We start from the raw sequence: 17,678 nt of genomic DNA on the forward strand, positions 1-17,678 counted from the left end.
TTGAAATCTCAGAGTAAAGAAGTCTAAAACAAACCACCATCACGATCTACAACCGTTTATCGAAACCCATAAATAGATTTAGACCCCTCACCAAAAACCCCCAATTTTTTCCCAAAATCGAATAATGGCATCCGAGCCCCAAATCGACCCAATATATATGTCAAACTACTCGATACTCACCTACGCTCGTCGATACTAGAGATTCGTCGTCGATTAGCTGGAGAAATCTCACGGAGGGGCCGTCGCACGATATATCGCCTCTCACGGCGAAACCCTAGCTTTTCGAGAGAGAAGGGAAAATGAGAAATATGTCGTCGAATCCCTTTTTTCCTCCGCGACAACGCAGAAACCAACGACCAACCACAGCGCGACGCGTGGTAACTACCGCTTCATACGGGTTCATCCGTAAGGCCCGGTCCGTCTAAACTAAAGTTTTTTTTTTTAATCAATCGGGCCTATGATATCGAGCCCATGAACCCGGTAAAAACCCCAACTGCGCATGGTATAACTACTTCAAAAATAAGTATTGTTTTTGTGCTTAAATTTATCAGTTAATGTCTTCTTCATATTTCGAACTTTTTTACTAATATTTTAATATTTTGGAGAACGTATTTAAAATTTATCAATGATAGTTGGCAACGAATGAAAATATATATTTTTTTCATTTGAAAATAAGTAAACTGTAAATGCAAACACAAACGTTACAAATAATCAAATACCAAGAGCTGTTATGCATCATTGCCAAGTTATTTTTTACTCGATATGGTTCTATACCCACTGCTTTCGACTGATGGTCCCACCGGAAAGGGCCGAATAATATTTCTTGGGCTTTACTGGGCCCAACCAATTTTGTATTGCATATATTTGCTCAGCATTTAAACACCAACAAAAGACAAAAGCCTTATTGAATATGCGATCACTTGATCTTAGGGAAATGTTGAATAAAACAATTTAATAAACATATGATATATTTGCTACTTGAGTTCTTCCTTCAACATATTTTTCCATTACAATTTGTCTTTTCAAACAAAACATTTTTCATCAAATCTATGTTAATTAGAACACGAAAAAAGCTCTGACATCTTTTCTTTATACACCAGAGAAGTAAAGTTCTGTCCTTTTTCCGAGATTGGCTGCGAAAAGCTCATCTCCCAAAAACTCTTAGAACAGATGAGGTAAGAGCCGAACCGAGGAACTTCATGCCCGATGATCCACCAGGGAAGTATGATATACAGTAGTAAACCAACGCAAGCACCTGTCCCATTAGCACAAAGAAACAAATACCCGAAATCATGAGTTTCAGCAGAACACGAGGATACAAGTTCCTAAATCGCATATAACATGTGAAGAACCAGGTAAGCAGACGCCACTTGATCGAGAGTCTAATGTTTGTTTGTTATTAAACCTAAAATGATAATTAAGTGTAAGGAGTGTTAACCTTTTGTTTTCTCAGAAAATGAACCCCAATGGGGTTCTCATCTAAACACCATTCTGGCAACGGGGGGAGTTGCTATGTGATCTTAAATACTTCAAACACAGACTAAAAGGGAATAGCGTTAAGGGTTGAAAGAAGAAAAAGTAGTACCTGTAAGACAGAGAAAAGCACCGAGAGAATGTAGCTGTGGAGAACCATGGATACGTAAATGGTACCAACCATGGTGGCAATGAAACCTATGGTTAACGGAAGCCTCTGGAGAAGTAAAACAAACAAGAATTAGAAAGAGTGGAAAGAAATCACTTCTTTTTGGATTTAAGGCTTGAGAGACACTATATAAAATAATGTAGAGTATACCTCCATGGATGTCATGTGTGCGAGCTGATTCTGTGGGCCACGAAGTGCGAAGAAAGATCCGATGATAAATCCACATCCAAGGGTGAAACAAATAGCAAATTTCTGAGGCATAAGCACCATGACTGGAAGGAACATAGTGAAGGCAATGAAGATGAAGAATACACCGCTCGCGAGAAGTAAACCGAAATACATGAGGGCTTTCCCTGAAGGCATGCTGCTGGTTGCTGACGACAGGCTCCCAGGAATATCTCTCACTCCCTTTGAAACACTGTAGTCATGGATTACAATTACAATTCGCAAAAATCAAACAAAAGAACAAAACTTTATGAACCTTCACTCGCTGGAGGGATGAATATGTTCTATGCAAAACCTTCACTACATAAGACTTTATGTGATAATGAAGACACAGTTCCTAAAACTGCTTATCCAAAGCTAAACACAATCCTTCATCAAACAAATACATCTAGCTTGAACATCCACTGAGCAAGAACATTTTTTCAGCAAATCTGTATGAAAAATCCTCCATAAGAGAGCTCTTCACGTTGAGATCTCACAAGTACAACCAAATTGCTTTGATGCCAGAGAGTGATGATAAACACAAACTACACAACTCATCAGCATCAGACCTATTCACTAACTATAAGATCCATTGGTACGCAATGTGCATAAACGCATAGTTAAATCTCAATTGCTCAGATTCGCTAACAGACACGCTTCTAACTACCACCAAAAATCTGGGATCGATGAACTTACACGCTGAAGGTGCCCGAAACGGTGTCGTTGGCAGATCTAACGGCGGATTCGATATCGAAACCGAAGCTTCCGCCACCTTCTTCGACATCTCTAGAGGCTGCGTATGAATTCCAGTCCGCGAGCAGAGATGATCCCGATTGATTCTGCTGCTCCTTCTGCTGATCTCCGCTGCTCATCGAGAACCATCCTTGTGACATCTTCCTCCAATCCTCAGCTTAACTTTGCTTTCGAAATCGAAGAGTTGAGAGGATCACCAGAACGTAGCCGATCGGAGATGAGCGTGAGCGTGAGCGTTTTTAAGGTTTGGTAGACACTGACGAGTCGACGATGAATAATTGAACCGGGTCTTGTAGTAACGTCAAACCGGTGTGAGTCGTTTGGCTAAAATGGCGTCGTTTGGTATCCAGCTTCAATGAGAGTTTTTTTTTTTTTTTTTTAAATTCCCAGGTATACCAAATTCATGAAAAAGCCCAGACTATTTATCAAAGAATGGTGCAATCCACGGATGGACTCTCGTTCCAAGCATTCAAAAGTGTTGTGGGATAAAGTTCATATTTGCGTGACTATAAAGTGAAGTGTAGTGGTATGCATTCAGATAGCTTAACAATCTAAAGTCTGCCTACCGCTAAACCACTACTTTGTGGTTAAGAGGACTATGCTTCCGATAAGAATTGGATGCTTTTTGTTTGTTTGTTGTCAAGCACTTCTCTGTTGAGGGGACAACTTGAATTCAAGGCTGTTTTGTTTGTTCCTAAGATAGCTCAGATTCGCCTCTTTGACGCAGAAAAGAAGCCAAACAACATCCAGCTTTCCGTTCGCAGAGGTGTTCATCATAGACAAATTGCAAAGAGATCATCCATGAGAACAAAAAGGCTGTGGAGAACTCTACCTTCCTTGAAAAGCTCAAGAAGAAGGGCTATGAATTCATGTACATGGTTGACGCTATTGATGAGTACGAGGGTAAGAAGCTAGTCTCTACCACCAAGGAAGTTTTAAAACTTGATCAAGACCCAAGATGAGAGTAGTCATGAACAACAGTACTTAAACGTCAGTGAAAAAAACAAAGTTATGATGAGAAAAAAATTCTATATGATATACTAAGTGTTAGCAGAGGAAACTTTGAAATCATCTTCATTTATTAACTCTATAGAAATGCTACCAGTCTTGTCATATAACCCTTGACGTGGTCAATAAATTTGTAGTAAAACCAAACCAGGAACAGAAAAATACAAACTTAGTTCTTTCAACTAACTTTTGGAAACAAATAAACATGATACACTCAGAAACACACAAACACAACTGCCAAGTTGTCTGGCTCTAGTAATGCTTTTTCATGTATCTTTTTTTTTTTCTGAATATCAGGAGGTTCAGGGACAAAGCCCGTAAAACCAGGAACCACGTCATCTTGTAATATTAGTTTTGTTTCAGCAGTCACTCGAACCAGAGACCACTAACGCAATAGTCATCATCAAACACAAAGCTCGGAAACGTAGTCGTGATATCCCTGCACACAATTTGAGAGAGATTGGTTTTTAATAATATGTGCCTTAAGAAAGAATTGGCTAGACCTCCCCCCGGTTAGTCATTTTAGTAACTCACTTGAGATACTCCAGAGTTATCTTCTTCAGAAGCGAAGGATGCTTAAGAACAAGGATCCTCCACTCTTCCTTATCGATCCTCCCGTCATGGTTCGCATCAACTTCCTCAAATGTCTACCACAGAAACTCAGAGATCATCACTCTTTACTACACTCTCAACTTCTTACAACAGTTGGTCGTATAAAATTAACGGAGGGAGGAAAGCACACCTTGTCGATTATACTCTCTGTGACATCGTTTGGCAGTTTCATGCCTGCCTGCGCAAGAGTAGAAACCACCATTTGCTTCACCTGAACAATGATTCAAACCAAAAAAGTTGGTAGGAATATTGTTAAGGGCACACAAGATCTTTTAGAGTTTAGGGTGAGAGGTGTTAAACTATATAATCTAATCTCTCCTTAATACATTTAAAGTTAGTTATTTATGTTATTACACAAAGAGTTGTAACTCTTCATGTTGTGTCCTTTAGTATAAAGAGTTGTGTCTCTTATACTTGTACTTATTCGATCTCTATATAAAGATCAATCATCTGTTGTAAACACATCACCGAATCTCAATAATACAAAAGTATTTTCAGAAAATTTTATAAGCCTGAAACGTCTATCTTATTCTTTCTCTTGAACTCGTGTGTAACACACTGTGATCATTGTGTAACACAAGCGGTTGGTAAAAGATTAACATGGTATCAGATCTTTACGTTTGAGAGGACAAAGAACAAAGCACTAGTAAGAGAAACACTTGGCGTGGAGAAAAGGAGGCTAGAGGATTTTGTCATACGATTTCAGAATCACTCGAAACGATGAAGAATCAAGTAATCCCCATATTTGATGGAGAGAAGTACGACTTCTGGAGCATTAAGATGGTAACCATTCTCAAGACCAGGAAGTTATGGTCTGTGGTTTAAGAAGGCGTAGCAGCCCCACCAGCACAAGTGGATGAAACCCCTGAAACAGCAAGGGCAAGATCGCTTAGAGAAGAAGCGATGATGAACGATACATTGGCTTTGCAAATCTTGCAAACTGCTGTATCGGATCATATCTTCTCACGGATTGCAGCAGCATCAATATCCAAAGAGGCGTGGGATGCATTGAAGGAAGAGTATGAAGGCTCTCCTCAAGTTCGTTTGATTAAACTTCAAACATTGCGAAGGGAGTATGAGAATCTGAAGATGTATGAGAATGAAGACATTAAGGTCTTCACAGATAAGATAGTTGAATTGGCAAATCAACTAACTTATCATGGTGAACAGAAGTCGGATGTTCAACTTATACAGAAGATACTCATCTCTCTCCCAGCCAAGTTCGATAGCATAGTCAGTGTGTTGGAGCAAACAAGCGATTTGACTTCAACAAAGATGACAGAATTGATCGGGATCTTGAAGGCTCATGAAGCAAGGCTGGCTGCAAGAGAAGAAAGCACCAGTGAAGGAGCATTCGATGCTCGTGTTAAACACAAAAATTCTGGTGTTACACAAGACAACTCAAAGCGCCAGGGAGGCAAGAAGTGGTGCGGTTTCTGCAAGAGGAACAACCACAATGAGAGCGAGTGTCTGAGGAAACAGAAGAAGGATGATTCAAAGAAGGATCACAGAAGTAACAAGGAGTGTTACAATTGTGGCAAGTTAGGCCACTTTGCAAAACAGTGCTACTCAAAGAAGAAAGAGAAGGCACATGTGAGTCTCGAAGAAGACTCAAATGAAGATCACATGTTGTTCAGTGCGAGCGAAGCAGCAACAACAGTGATGGAAGATGTCTGGTTAGTAGACAGTGGAGCAACTAATCATATGACAAAGGAGGAGAGTTACTTCTCAACACTTGATAGGAGTATCAAGGTTCCAATAAAGATTAGAAATGGAAGCACAGTCATGACAGCCGGTAAAGGAGACATTACCGTCATGACTAAAGGTGGCAAGAAGACCATCAGAAATGTATTCTTGGTTCCGGTTTTGGCGAAAAATTTGTTGAGTGTTCCACAAATTGTTTCAAGCGGATACCGGGTGAGATTCCAAGAGAAGAGATGCATCATAGATGATGCAAAAGGAAGGAGGATAATGGATATCCCAATGACTCACAAAAGCTATCGAATCAGGATGAGTTCGGCTCAGGTAGAAGAAGCCATGAGCGCTAGTGAGCAAGGAAAAATGGAGACATGGCACAAGAGACTTGGTCATGTAGGCGACAAAAGGTTGCAACAAATGCAAGACAAAGACTTGGTAAAGGGGTTACCAAAGTTTAAAGTCAAGAAGGAAGCATGTGAGGCGTGTAGACTTGGAAAGCAATCACGCAAAAGCTTCCCAAAGGAATCTCAAACTAAGACAAGAGAGAAGCTTGAGATTGTACATACGGATGTATGTGGGCCGATGCAGCATCAGTCTGTTGATGGAAGCCGATACTTTTTGCTATTCTTGGATGATCATACTCACATGTGTTGGGTATACTTCATGAAGCAAAAGTCAGAGACTTTCTCACTGTTCAAGAAGTTCAAAGCAATGGTGGAGAAGCAATCGGATTGTACCATCAAGACGCTGAGATCAGATGGAGGTGGTGAGTTCACTTCACGAGAATTCAACCGGTTCTGTGAAGAAGAAGGAATCAATAGGCAAGTCACCTTGCCTTATTCACCACAACAAAATGGTGCAGCAGAGCGCATGAATAGGACTTTGGTGGAATGGCTAGATCGATGTTGGCAGAGCAAGACTTACCGCTCAAGTTATGGGCAGAAGCGGTATACACTGCCTCATATCTTCAAAACCGTCTGCCATCAAAGGCAATAGAAGAAGATGTCACTCCTATAGAGAAGTGGTGTGGACACAAGCCAGATGTGTCACACATGAGAATGTTTGGTAGCATATGCTACATACATGTCCCGGATCAAAAGAGGAGGAAGCTAGACGTCAAGGCAAAGCGTGGAGTCTTTGTTGGATATAGCAACCAATCCAAAGGCTATAGAGTTCTCATCCTGGAGAATGAGAAGATTGAAGTATCAAGAGATGTCGAGTTTGAAGAAAGCAAGAAGTGGGATTGGAAAAGGCAACAAGAGGTGAGGAAGACATTGGAGTTGTCTATGGAAGACTCTCACTCGTCTGAAGGACAAACCGAAGGTGCATTCAGCCCTGAGGAACAAACCGAAGGTGCATCTAGTCCCGAGGAACAATTTGGAGGTACTTTCAGTCCTATTCTCTTTCAAAATGATAATCATGATACTAGTAGTGGAGATGAAGAAACTTCTGAGGCACCAAAGAAGTTCAAGTCCATGGTTGATATCATGGAAAGGGCACCGAGAGTAGAGCTTGATGAAGCGGCTCAAGCGATAGAAGCTTGTCTTCGTGCAAATGAAGAACCATACACTTATGATGAAGCGTGTGGTACCAAGGAATGGAGAGAAGCGATGAATGAGGAGATAGCCATGATTGAGAAGAACAAGACGTGGGAACTAGTGGACAAGCCAAAGAAGAAGAATGTGATAAGTGTGAAGTGGATCTACAAGATCAAGACCGATGCAAACGGCAATCACATCAAGCACAAGGCGCGGCTAGTTGCAAGAGGGTTCTCTCAAGAGTATGGTGTTGACTACCTTGAGACGTTTGCTCATGTCTCAAGACATGATACAATACGAGCCATACTTGCATATGCGGCTCAGATGAAGTGGCGATTGTATCAGATGGATGTGAATTCAGCCTTTCTCAATGGCGACCTCAAGGAAGAAGTGTATGTCACACAACCGCCTGGGTATGTGACACACGGGAAAGAACACAAGGTGTTAAGGCTACACAAAGCTTTATATGGTTTAAAGCAAGCCCCAAGGGCACGGTATGGAAGAATAGATTCAAACTTTCTTCAAAACGGTTTTGAGAGGAGTATGAATGATGCGGCTTTATACATCATGAAGCAAGGAGAAGATGTGTTGATCGTGAGTCTATATGTGGATGATATAATCATCACAGGAAGCAACATCCAGAGCATCAACACATTCAAGGAGAACATGAAGAAAAAATTCGAGATGGTGGATCTTGGATTATTGAACTACTTTCTTGGAATGGAAGTAATTCAAGACAATGGAGGCATATTTCTTTTACAAGAAAAGTATGCAAACAAACTTGTAGACAAGTTTGGGATGCGAGACAGCAAGAGTGTAAGCAACCCACTTACACCACAAGGAAAAGGAGTTGAGGATGACAAGGAGTATGGAGATCCGACTAAGTATATAAGCATCGTTGGAGGGCTTTTGTACTTGTGTGCATCAAGACCTGATGTGATGTATGCAAGCGCCTATCTCTCAAGATACATGTCATCACCCCGCATGAAGCACTACCAAGAAGCCAAGAGGGTGTTAAGATATGTCAAAGGAACATCAAACTTTGGAGTGTACTTCACAAGCGTGAAAGAACCAAGACTTCTAGGCTACACAGACAGAGATTGGGGTGGTTCTAAAGAAGACAAGAAAAGCACTTCAGGTTATGTGTTTACTCTTGGATCAGCCATGTTTTGTTGGCAGTCAAGCAAGTAACAAACAGTGGCGCAATCAACAGCTGAAGCGGAGTACATAGCCGTGTGTGCAGCAGAAAATCAAGCAGTGTGGTTACAAAGACTATTTGAAGACTTTGGTCAGAAGTTTGAAGGAGGCATTCCGATCTTATGTGACAACAAATCAGCAATAGCAATTGGGAAGAATCCAGTGCAACAAAGAAGGACGAAGCACATAGAGATCAAATACCATTTCGTGAGGGAAGCTGAGCAGAAAGGAATCATTGAACTGAAGTATTGCAAAGGGGATGATCAACTCGCAGACATTCTCACAAAGGCATTGGGCGGTTCAAGATTTGAAGATCTAAGGAAGCAGCTTGGAGTCAAGTCGAGATATGATTAAGGAGGAGTGTTAAACTATATAATCTAATCTCTCCTTAATACATTTACATAAATTAGTTATTTATGTTATTACACAAAGAGTTGTAACTCTTCATGTTGTGTCCTTTAGTATAAAGAGTTGTGTCTCTTATACTTGTACTGATTCGATCTCTATATAAAGATCAATCATCTGTTGTAAACACATCACCGAATCTCAATAATACAAAAGTATTTTCAGAAAATTTTATAAGCCTGAAACGTCTATCTTATTCTTTCTCTCGAACTCGTACGTGTAACACACTGTGATCATTGTGTAACACAAGTGGTTGGTAAAAGATTAACAAGAGCCTATTGAGCTTGAGCAGATGTATGGAGCTTTTACCTCCTGACTTTCGATGACCTTGCTGCTTAAGATCATACAGCTGAAACGAAACTGCATAATAACATTCAAAGGTAACGGTAAATAGATTATATATAGCATATGTGAATGGTTTTCCAGATCAAGTTTTAGAGACGTAACAGTCAATCTTGTCATCAATAGGAGCATTTGGATGAAAGACGGAGAGAGCACGAGCAAACTCCTCAAACCCCAGTATTCCATTATGCTTTGTGTCGAACAAATCAAACACCTGTGATTGGCCATGTCAGCTTTGAATAGAATCTAAGCAAATGGATTAGAAACACACACTTGTTGGTAAAGACAAAAGCATACACCGTCTGCAAATAAGCTCTCTTTTTTATTTTTCATGAATAAGGCCAGTTGAAACCCTTCCTGATGCACAACAAGAAGGAAACTCAGAAAGACTGTCCAAATGAAAGTAGCAATCTTACAAGCAGCGTGGGGGCCAAGAAAGACATATAAAATCCTACATACCTTGTTTATTAGCCCATCATCAGTCACAGCACTGCTGATTTTTCTATACAGATCATAGAGAGCCTCTATTTCACTCAAGCTAACTGCACTCAGAACAACTCGTTATCAAAAAAAAAAAATACGGAAGAAAGATTCGCACCAACTTGGAGGAACAGCGTGCCTTTGAATCATTATAATTTATAACTGAAAAGTAAAAAAAAAGAAAAGAAAAAGAGAGTGCATATGGAAGGAAGATGAGAGCATTACAAACTGTCTCTCTAGCAAGTATCTCTGAGAGATTGTGTTCCACTGTTCCTGATTGTTCTTCAGGTCGTATAATTGTTTCAGGCTCAGTAATGGGCTGAGTTTGAGTCGAGACAACAGTGGTAGGTGGTGGTGCTTCTTTCGCTTCCATGGAACTTCCAGGTACTGTTGACTCGGAATTGCACCTGTTTACTGCGGATGACTTGGTTTCAGGTTGGTTTGTTGCAGAGGGAGATGATAAGATCGGTAAAGAGCTCATCTGATTTGTGACAGAAAGAGGAGGAAGATTGAAGAATGATAAGGAGAAAAAAGGTTGATCGTGATATTTCGAACAAGTCCTTTGTTAAAGATCGTAAGCGAGGGACTTAAATATAAATAAAAGAACAAGTCTTGTTACAGAAGGGATGAATGATCGTTATATTTCGAACAAGTCTTTGTTACATACAGATCATAAGCGTTACTAAACAAAGGAAAGCTATAACAGGCTACTAATAATTCCAGCACACTAAGAAATATCAAGGCCCAATAGATATGCTTATCAGGAGACTTCATCGGAGAGGAACCTGTCGATCATGCCTGACAGCAAGCTTGAGTGTGAGTGTGTGACCGGTGAACGGCAATTAAAAACGGAAGCAAAAAAGGTTATGATAAGAAACATCTATTATATGATATTTTCCCAGAGGAAGCTTTGAAATCATCTTTCATTTATCAACTCCAAAAGTGCTACCAGTCAATCATATAACCCTTGCCATGGGGGCAATAAATTTGTAGTAATGTATATCTACAGTTGCGCATGAGAAAATAAATATAAACAAAACCAAGATAGAGAAAAAGATAACAACTTAGTTCTCTTTTTGTTTTTTTCAGAGAAGAAACAACAAACTCATGGAAACTGGAGTTTCAGACTGAAACAAATAAACATGATGCACTCAGAAACACAAACACACTTGCCAAATTGCCTGCTCTAATAATGTTTTTCTCAGGTATCTTCCACTTGCGAATGAAACACAAAGCTCGGAAACGTAGTTGTGATATCCCTGCAGGCATCATAAGAGATGGGTTTTAATAAGAACGAATTGGCTTAAACCCCCTCGGGTTAGTGTTTTTAGGAACTCACTTGAGATACTGAAGAGTCATGTTCTTCAGAAGCGAAGGATGCCTAAGTACAAGGATCCTCCATTCTTCCTTATCGATCCTCCCGTCATGTTTGGTATCAGCTTCCTCGAATGTCTGCCACGGAAACTCAAAGATCACTCTTTACTTCCTCAGAGGTTGGCTATGCTAAAGTAAACCTCAGCACATAGTATAAAGGAAGGAAAAAGTAAACCTCAGCACATAGTATAAAGGAAGGAAAGCTCACCTTGTCGATTATACTCTCGATGACTTCGTCTGACAGGTTCATGCCTGACTCAGCAAGAGTAGCCACCACCATTTGCTTCACCTGAACAATGATAAGAAAGTTGGTATGTTAAGGGCACACTAGATCTTCAGGATTTTTGGTGAGAGGCTATTGAGCATATATATAGAGCTTTACCTCCTGCCTCTCAATAAAACCTTGCTGCTTAAGATCATACAGCTGAAACGAAACTGCAAAATAATATTTCAGGTAACGGCAGAGCATATGTGAATGGTTTCCCATTTCAAATTTTAGAGGGTAGAGAGGTACAGTCAATCTTGTCATCTATAGGAGCATTTGGATGAAAAACGGAGAGAGCACGAGCAAACTCCTCAAACCCCAGTATTCCATTATGCTTTGTGTCGAACAAATCAAACACCTGTGATTGGCCATGTCAGCATATTCTTTGAATAGAATCTAAGCAAATGGATTAGAAACACACACTTGTTGGTGAAAGAAAAAAAAAAACATACCCGGTCTGCAAACAAGCTCTCTTTTTTATTTGTCTTAAATAAGGCCAGTTGAAACTCTTCCTGTTGCATAACAAAGACACAAGAGGGAAACTCAGAAAGAGTGTCCAAAAGTAGTAACATTCGTGAGGAGTACAAGCGGTGTAGGGTAAAGAAAGACAGCTACATACCTTGTTTATTAGCCCATCATCAATCACAGCACTGCTGATTTTTTTAAACAGTTCATAGAGAGCCTCTATTTCACTCACACTAACTGCACCCAAAAGAAACGATCCATTATCAAAACACGGAAGAAAGTTCCACACCAACTAGAGGAATAGCGTGTCTTTTAATCATTATAACTGAAACAAAAAAAAAAGGGGAGTGCATATGGAAGAAGAGATGAGAGAGCATTACAAACAGTGTCTCTGGCAAGTAGTTCAGGGTCTCCAGGGCCTCCAGAAGATTTGCCTATATCAATATCAAAACAGCGCAACAAAGAGTTGCATACATGCTTAAAACCGTCTACGCACTGCGACATGATGATATCTCTCTAGTAAATCAAAACTCTCCATGCCTGTTTAAATAAACAACCAAAAACATAAGAACTTTCAAAAAAAAAAAAAAACTAAATACATATATGAACAAGAGACACTTTACCTTTTAACCATTTCCTAGTCCGTATGAAAAGGTAAGAAAGGAAACGCTTTTATAGACCACCACAAAAATATCTGCCATGGAAAAGGGAAAAGTGGAATGTAGTCATTATTAAGAAATGGAGTTTAGTCATTAATATGAAATGGAATGTAGTCATTTTAACTTTTAGCTAATCAGAAAAAAAAAAATATCACAAGAGCAAACAAGATTCATTGTTTCAGATCTGGAGTAAAAAAACAAAGGCTAACAGATACTTTCATATGTTAAAATACAAACTGGAAAAGACGCATGTCCTAAAGAGATCTAAACTTTTTGCCAGATTAACCAATGTACTGTTGTCTTGTTAAAAGCATCCTAGTGGTTGGAACAAGCATGATTCGGGCAAGAATCCAAACCCAAATCTAAGAAACAAGAGCTCAAAAAGAATGATAAAGCTGCGGAATTAAAACTGTAAAAAAAAAACAAATCCCTGGGTGTTCGAACCCTGAATCTGGTGGTGAAATGAAACATAGAAATTGATCAAACTAGGACGCAAATGAGATCAAGTTCTAGTTAGATTCAAAGTTCTCGGATTCAGATACAATTTCAGAGAGACGGGATGAATCTCTCTCGTTATATAACTCGGATTCAGCATAAGGATCTAATCTGAAAATCTAGCGAATACGGATTCTCAATCTCAATTTTTTTTTTCCCATGGCGATTTTTCCCGGGAAACAGATGAGATTTACGAGCAATCGATCTGACCGAAAGCAAAATCGTAGACAAGGGAGAAGAGAAAAAAAAAACCGTTACTTACGTCACGTCACGGTCGATGAGGAGCCTTCTTTACGGCGGCTCTGGCGGTTGAAGCTGAAGATGGATGGATGGTTACGCCCCAAAAAAACAAACAAACAAAGTGAGAGAAAGGTAGACACGATTTTTCTGTTTGCAGCAAAAAAAAGTTTTAAATATACAAAATCAAAATATTCCGACAAAAGCAAAAATAATAATATTTTATTGGCATATTTTTAATAATTAAAAATACATACAAACACGATTTTTCTGTTTGCAGAAAAAAAATACAAAATCAAAATATTCTGGCAAAAGCAAAAAAAGAAATATTATTGGCATGTTTTAATAATTAAAATAAATTTACCGGATGTTGATGAAAAACAGCTTATTATATATACTAATTAAAACAGAAGTCACCACCTTGATTCATGTGTGATATTTTAAAAAATAGACTTTCACTAGAAATCAGTTATGATTCATTTGTTCCTACTAATATGACTTAATAATATATCTTTCCTAATATAACAATCCACTCTTATAAAACCGGATTGATTAACAAACACATATTTGATTCCTTAATAAATTATACATAGTAGTAATATAAACCATTGTATAGTTCAAAATACTAAACCGATTTAAATAATTTAACCAATATATATATATATATATATATATAATGAGTTGTATTAAAATAGAAATTATGACTTCTTTCATGTGAGATTTTTTAATTTGAACCATTTAAAAAATATATTAAATGTATTTTATTAATATTAATAATATATATAATCTTTGAACTACTTTAGTCATAATATCTTTTGATATCTTTTAATTTTAAATATAATTATTATTTTTTAAATCAAACAAATCTGTTTTAAAGATTTTAACAAGATCTTAATTTTCAAAAATTCTATGTAAATATTTTTATAATTCGTAATTAGTTTTAAAATATTATTATACATTAATATATTTTATAAAATGAAGAATAAAAGTTTTATCTTATTTTACCTATTATATAATTATAATCAATCATATTAAGAGGAAATTATTATATTGAACTAAACATGATAAACTATATTAAATTATTAGATTTATATATTTTATTTTTAGAAGTATTTATGATCAGAATATAATATGTTGGTAATATGGGTTAACATTAGCAAACTATATAATACATGTATAAAAATTAACATGTATATTATTAAAGCTAATAATATAAAAAAATGTTGTATTTATTTTAATTATGATATCTTTTCATTTTAACTATATACTAGATTTTGACTCGTGCAACCGCACGTATGTTTGTTTTCACTTTTCTATACATAAATTATTGTTTTAGAACATAAATGGTATATATTTTTAATGTTAATCATATACTTAAATATTTATATAACTATTTCAAATACAACAATTTTATAATTTACATGTTATAATTAATTAATTTTTTAAACCTTAAGTATTTACCACTTCTTATTATATATTTATCTTATTGTATTTGCATTTAGTTATTAAGCAAATTAATATATTTATGAGAAAATATATTGGGAAATTGCCAAAAATACCATTTTCAAAGTACCACTTTTTATGTTTACACTAACCACTTTTACCATCATCTTTAATGAAAGGTAAAAGATATTTATAACTTTTTAATTAACTGTGACAAAAAAAAATATATGGTTAACTAATCTAAATTTAAAAGATCATCTCTAAACCCTAAACCATGAAACATCAATTCTAAACCCTAAACCTAAACCTTCAAATCTAAACCCTAAAACATTAAATTTATAACCCTAAACGTAAACTCTAAACACTAAATCTAAACTTAAAACATCAACTTTAAACCCTAAATCATCAACTCTAAACCCTAAACTATGAAACATCAATTCTAAACACTAAACCCCGAAATATCAACTCTAAACCCTAAACCTTCAAATCTAAACCCTAAAACATCAACTCTAAACCCTAAACCCTAATTTTTTTTGAAATTCGAACCCTAAACCCCAAACCTTCAAATATCAACCCTAAAACATCAACTCTAAACCCTAAACGTAAACCCTAAAACCCTAAACCTTCAAATTTAAATCCTAAAACATCAACTCTAGGGTTTTAGGGTTTAGAGTTGAAGATTTAAGGTTTAGGGTTTAGAGTTGATGGTTTAGGATTTAGAGTTTAGGGTTGATGGTTTAGGATTTAGGGTTTAGGCTTAGTGTTGATGGTTTAGGGTTTAGAGTTGAAGTTTAGGGTTTAGAGTTTAGAGTTGATGTTTTAGGGTTTAAAGTTGAAGGTTTAAGGTTTAGGGTTTAGAGTTGATGTTTCCGGGTTTAGGGTTTAGAGTTGATATTTCTAGGTTTAGGGTTCGTATTTTAAAAAAATAGTGTTTAGGATTGATGGTTGAGGGTTTAGGGTTCATATTTCAAAAAAAAAAGGTTTATTTGTTTTAGATTTTGATCCGTGCAACCGCACGGATGTTTATTTTTACTTTTCTATACATAAATTATTGTTTTAGAACATAAGTGGTATATATTTTTAATGTTAATCATATACTTAAATATTTATATAACTATTTCAAATACAACAATTTTATAATTTACATGCTATAATTAATTAATTGTTTAAACCTTATGGATTTGCCACTTCTTATTATATATTTATCTTATTATATTTGCATTTAGTTATTAAGCAAATTAATAGATTCATGAGAAAATATATTTAAAAAATATTTTATATTTAATTTATCCTAAATTCTGACCCGTATTTCAAAACTGGATTTCTTTTTACCAATATTTTTATGCTTATTCATTTTAGATAATTTATTATTGTATATATAAAAGTGTAAGATATGTTACTTTTTAGACATGTATTATATAGTTTGTTAATTTTAAGTCGTTCCATCATCCTATTATATTTTAAATAAATAGTTTATATTTATGAAAATAAAATTTATAAATTTATCAATTAAATATAATTGTATCATATTTATTTTAGTATAATAATTATATTTTAACATGATCATGGCTATAAAAGTAGATAAAATAGGATATAATTTATTTATTTTCATTTCTAAACGATAACTTAAAATACATTAAGTTATTGTTTAAATATTACACAGATTTATTAGAATTTTTAAAATATAATAAATAAATATATATTATATTTAAAATGAAAATATATTATGATTAAAGTAGTTACAAAGATTTTATATTATTAACTTTAAAGAAATACATGTTAATTTTTATACATGTATTATATAGTTTGATAATGTTAACCCATCTTACCAACATATTAGATTTTATTTTTGAATATAAATATTTTATAATTACGCAAATAAAATATATAAATATATAAATTTAATACAATTTTATTATATTTAGCTCAATATAATAATTTTATTTTAATATGATTGATTATGATTATATAATAAATAATATATTATAGATTTTTTTATTTTTCATTTTATATAACTGAATGTATTAATGTATAATAATATTTTAAACTAATTTCGAAATTAGTGAAAATATTTAAATATAATTTCGAAAATGAAGATCTTGTAAAAATCTTTTTAAACAGATTTGTTAGAATTTTAAAATAAATATATTTACATTTAAAATGAAAAGAAATCAAAAGATGTTATGATTAAAGTATTTTAAAAATTCTATTTATTATTTGTGTGAAATGTGAATTAAAATATAGTATGAATTTCTATGAATAGGTCCATTATGTCAATTTTTTAAAAAATCACACATGATTCAAGTTTGTGATTTCTGTTTTAATATATATGTATTATATAGTATAATAATCTTTAAAACATAATAAGTTCCTATACGATGTGGCTATCAATTTTTAAAACATAATAAGTTCCTTTCAGATTTTTGTTTGCATTTATTTTTATATAAATATTTTGTTTTCAATTCTAAATTAATATATATTAAAATATATATGTGGCTATCAATTTCTAAAACATAATAAGTTGACGGTATATTTGTTCCATTGAATACATGTTTCAAACTTTCACATGAATTTGTATTTTCTTCTATATATATATTTTTGGATTATTATTTCATTATTAACATCGTAACTATATATATAAAATTAGTAAAATATTGTATTATTGCCATATTCAAAATATTGTAACATTTCACAAATTTAGAAAGTTTTTAAAAAATTAAATTTTTTGCTTCATAGATTTATATTATCGAGTAAATAATTAAACATTTAGTTTTTATTTAATTTTTAAAATAAACTATATAGTTTAAAAAAAAAAATTCATTGGTTTAAGGTAGTAAAGATTAATCATTGTTAGATAA

At 35.2% G+C, this 17,678-nt stretch overlaps 2 protein-coding genes across 2 annotated transcripts; both read right to left on the reverse strand.

Annotated features, from left to right (window-relative positions):
• Positions 1–950: 950 nt before the first annotated feature.
• LOC106428264 (protein transport protein sft2) lies at positions 951–2,833 on the reverse strand. The gene is made up of 4 exons (XM_013869013.3): positions 2,546–2,833; positions 1,793–2,060; positions 1,586–1,690; positions 951–1,255 (listed from the first exon to the last, which is right to left on the reverse strand). Exons 1-4 carry the CDS (start codon positions 2,740–2,742, stop codon positions 1,145–1,147), a joined length of 681 nt encoding a protein of 226 aa, XP_013724467.1. The 5' UTR covers positions 2,743–2,833; the 3' UTR covers positions 951–1,144.
• An 8,005-nt stretch (positions 2,834–10,838) lies between these two features.
• Positions 10,839–13,563, reverse strand: LOC106428321 (calcineurin B-like protein 3). Its single transcript, XM_013869066.3, has 10 exons — positions 13,403–13,563; positions 12,610–12,680; positions 12,367–12,526; positions 12,141–12,223; positions 11,974–12,033; positions 11,771–11,879; positions 11,639–11,691; positions 11,465–11,545; positions 11,222–11,334; positions 10,839–11,141 (listed from the first exon to the last, which is right to left on the reverse strand). Exons 3-10 carry the CDS (start codon positions 12,488–12,490, stop codon positions 11,084–11,086), a joined length of 681 nt encoding a protein of 226 aa, XP_013724520.2. The 5' UTR covers positions 12,491–12,526; positions 12,610–12,680; positions 13,403–13,563; the 3' UTR covers positions 10,839–11,083.
• Positions 13,564–17,678: the final 4,115 nt, after the last annotated feature.

The sequence above is a fragment of the Brassica napus genome, chromosome C1, assembly GCF_020379485.1.
Source record: "Brassica napus cultivar Da-Ae chromosome C1, Da-Ae, whole genome shotgun sequence".
Lineage (NCBI taxonomy): Eukaryota > Viridiplantae > Streptophyta > Magnoliopsida > Brassicales > Brassicaceae > Brassica > Brassica napus.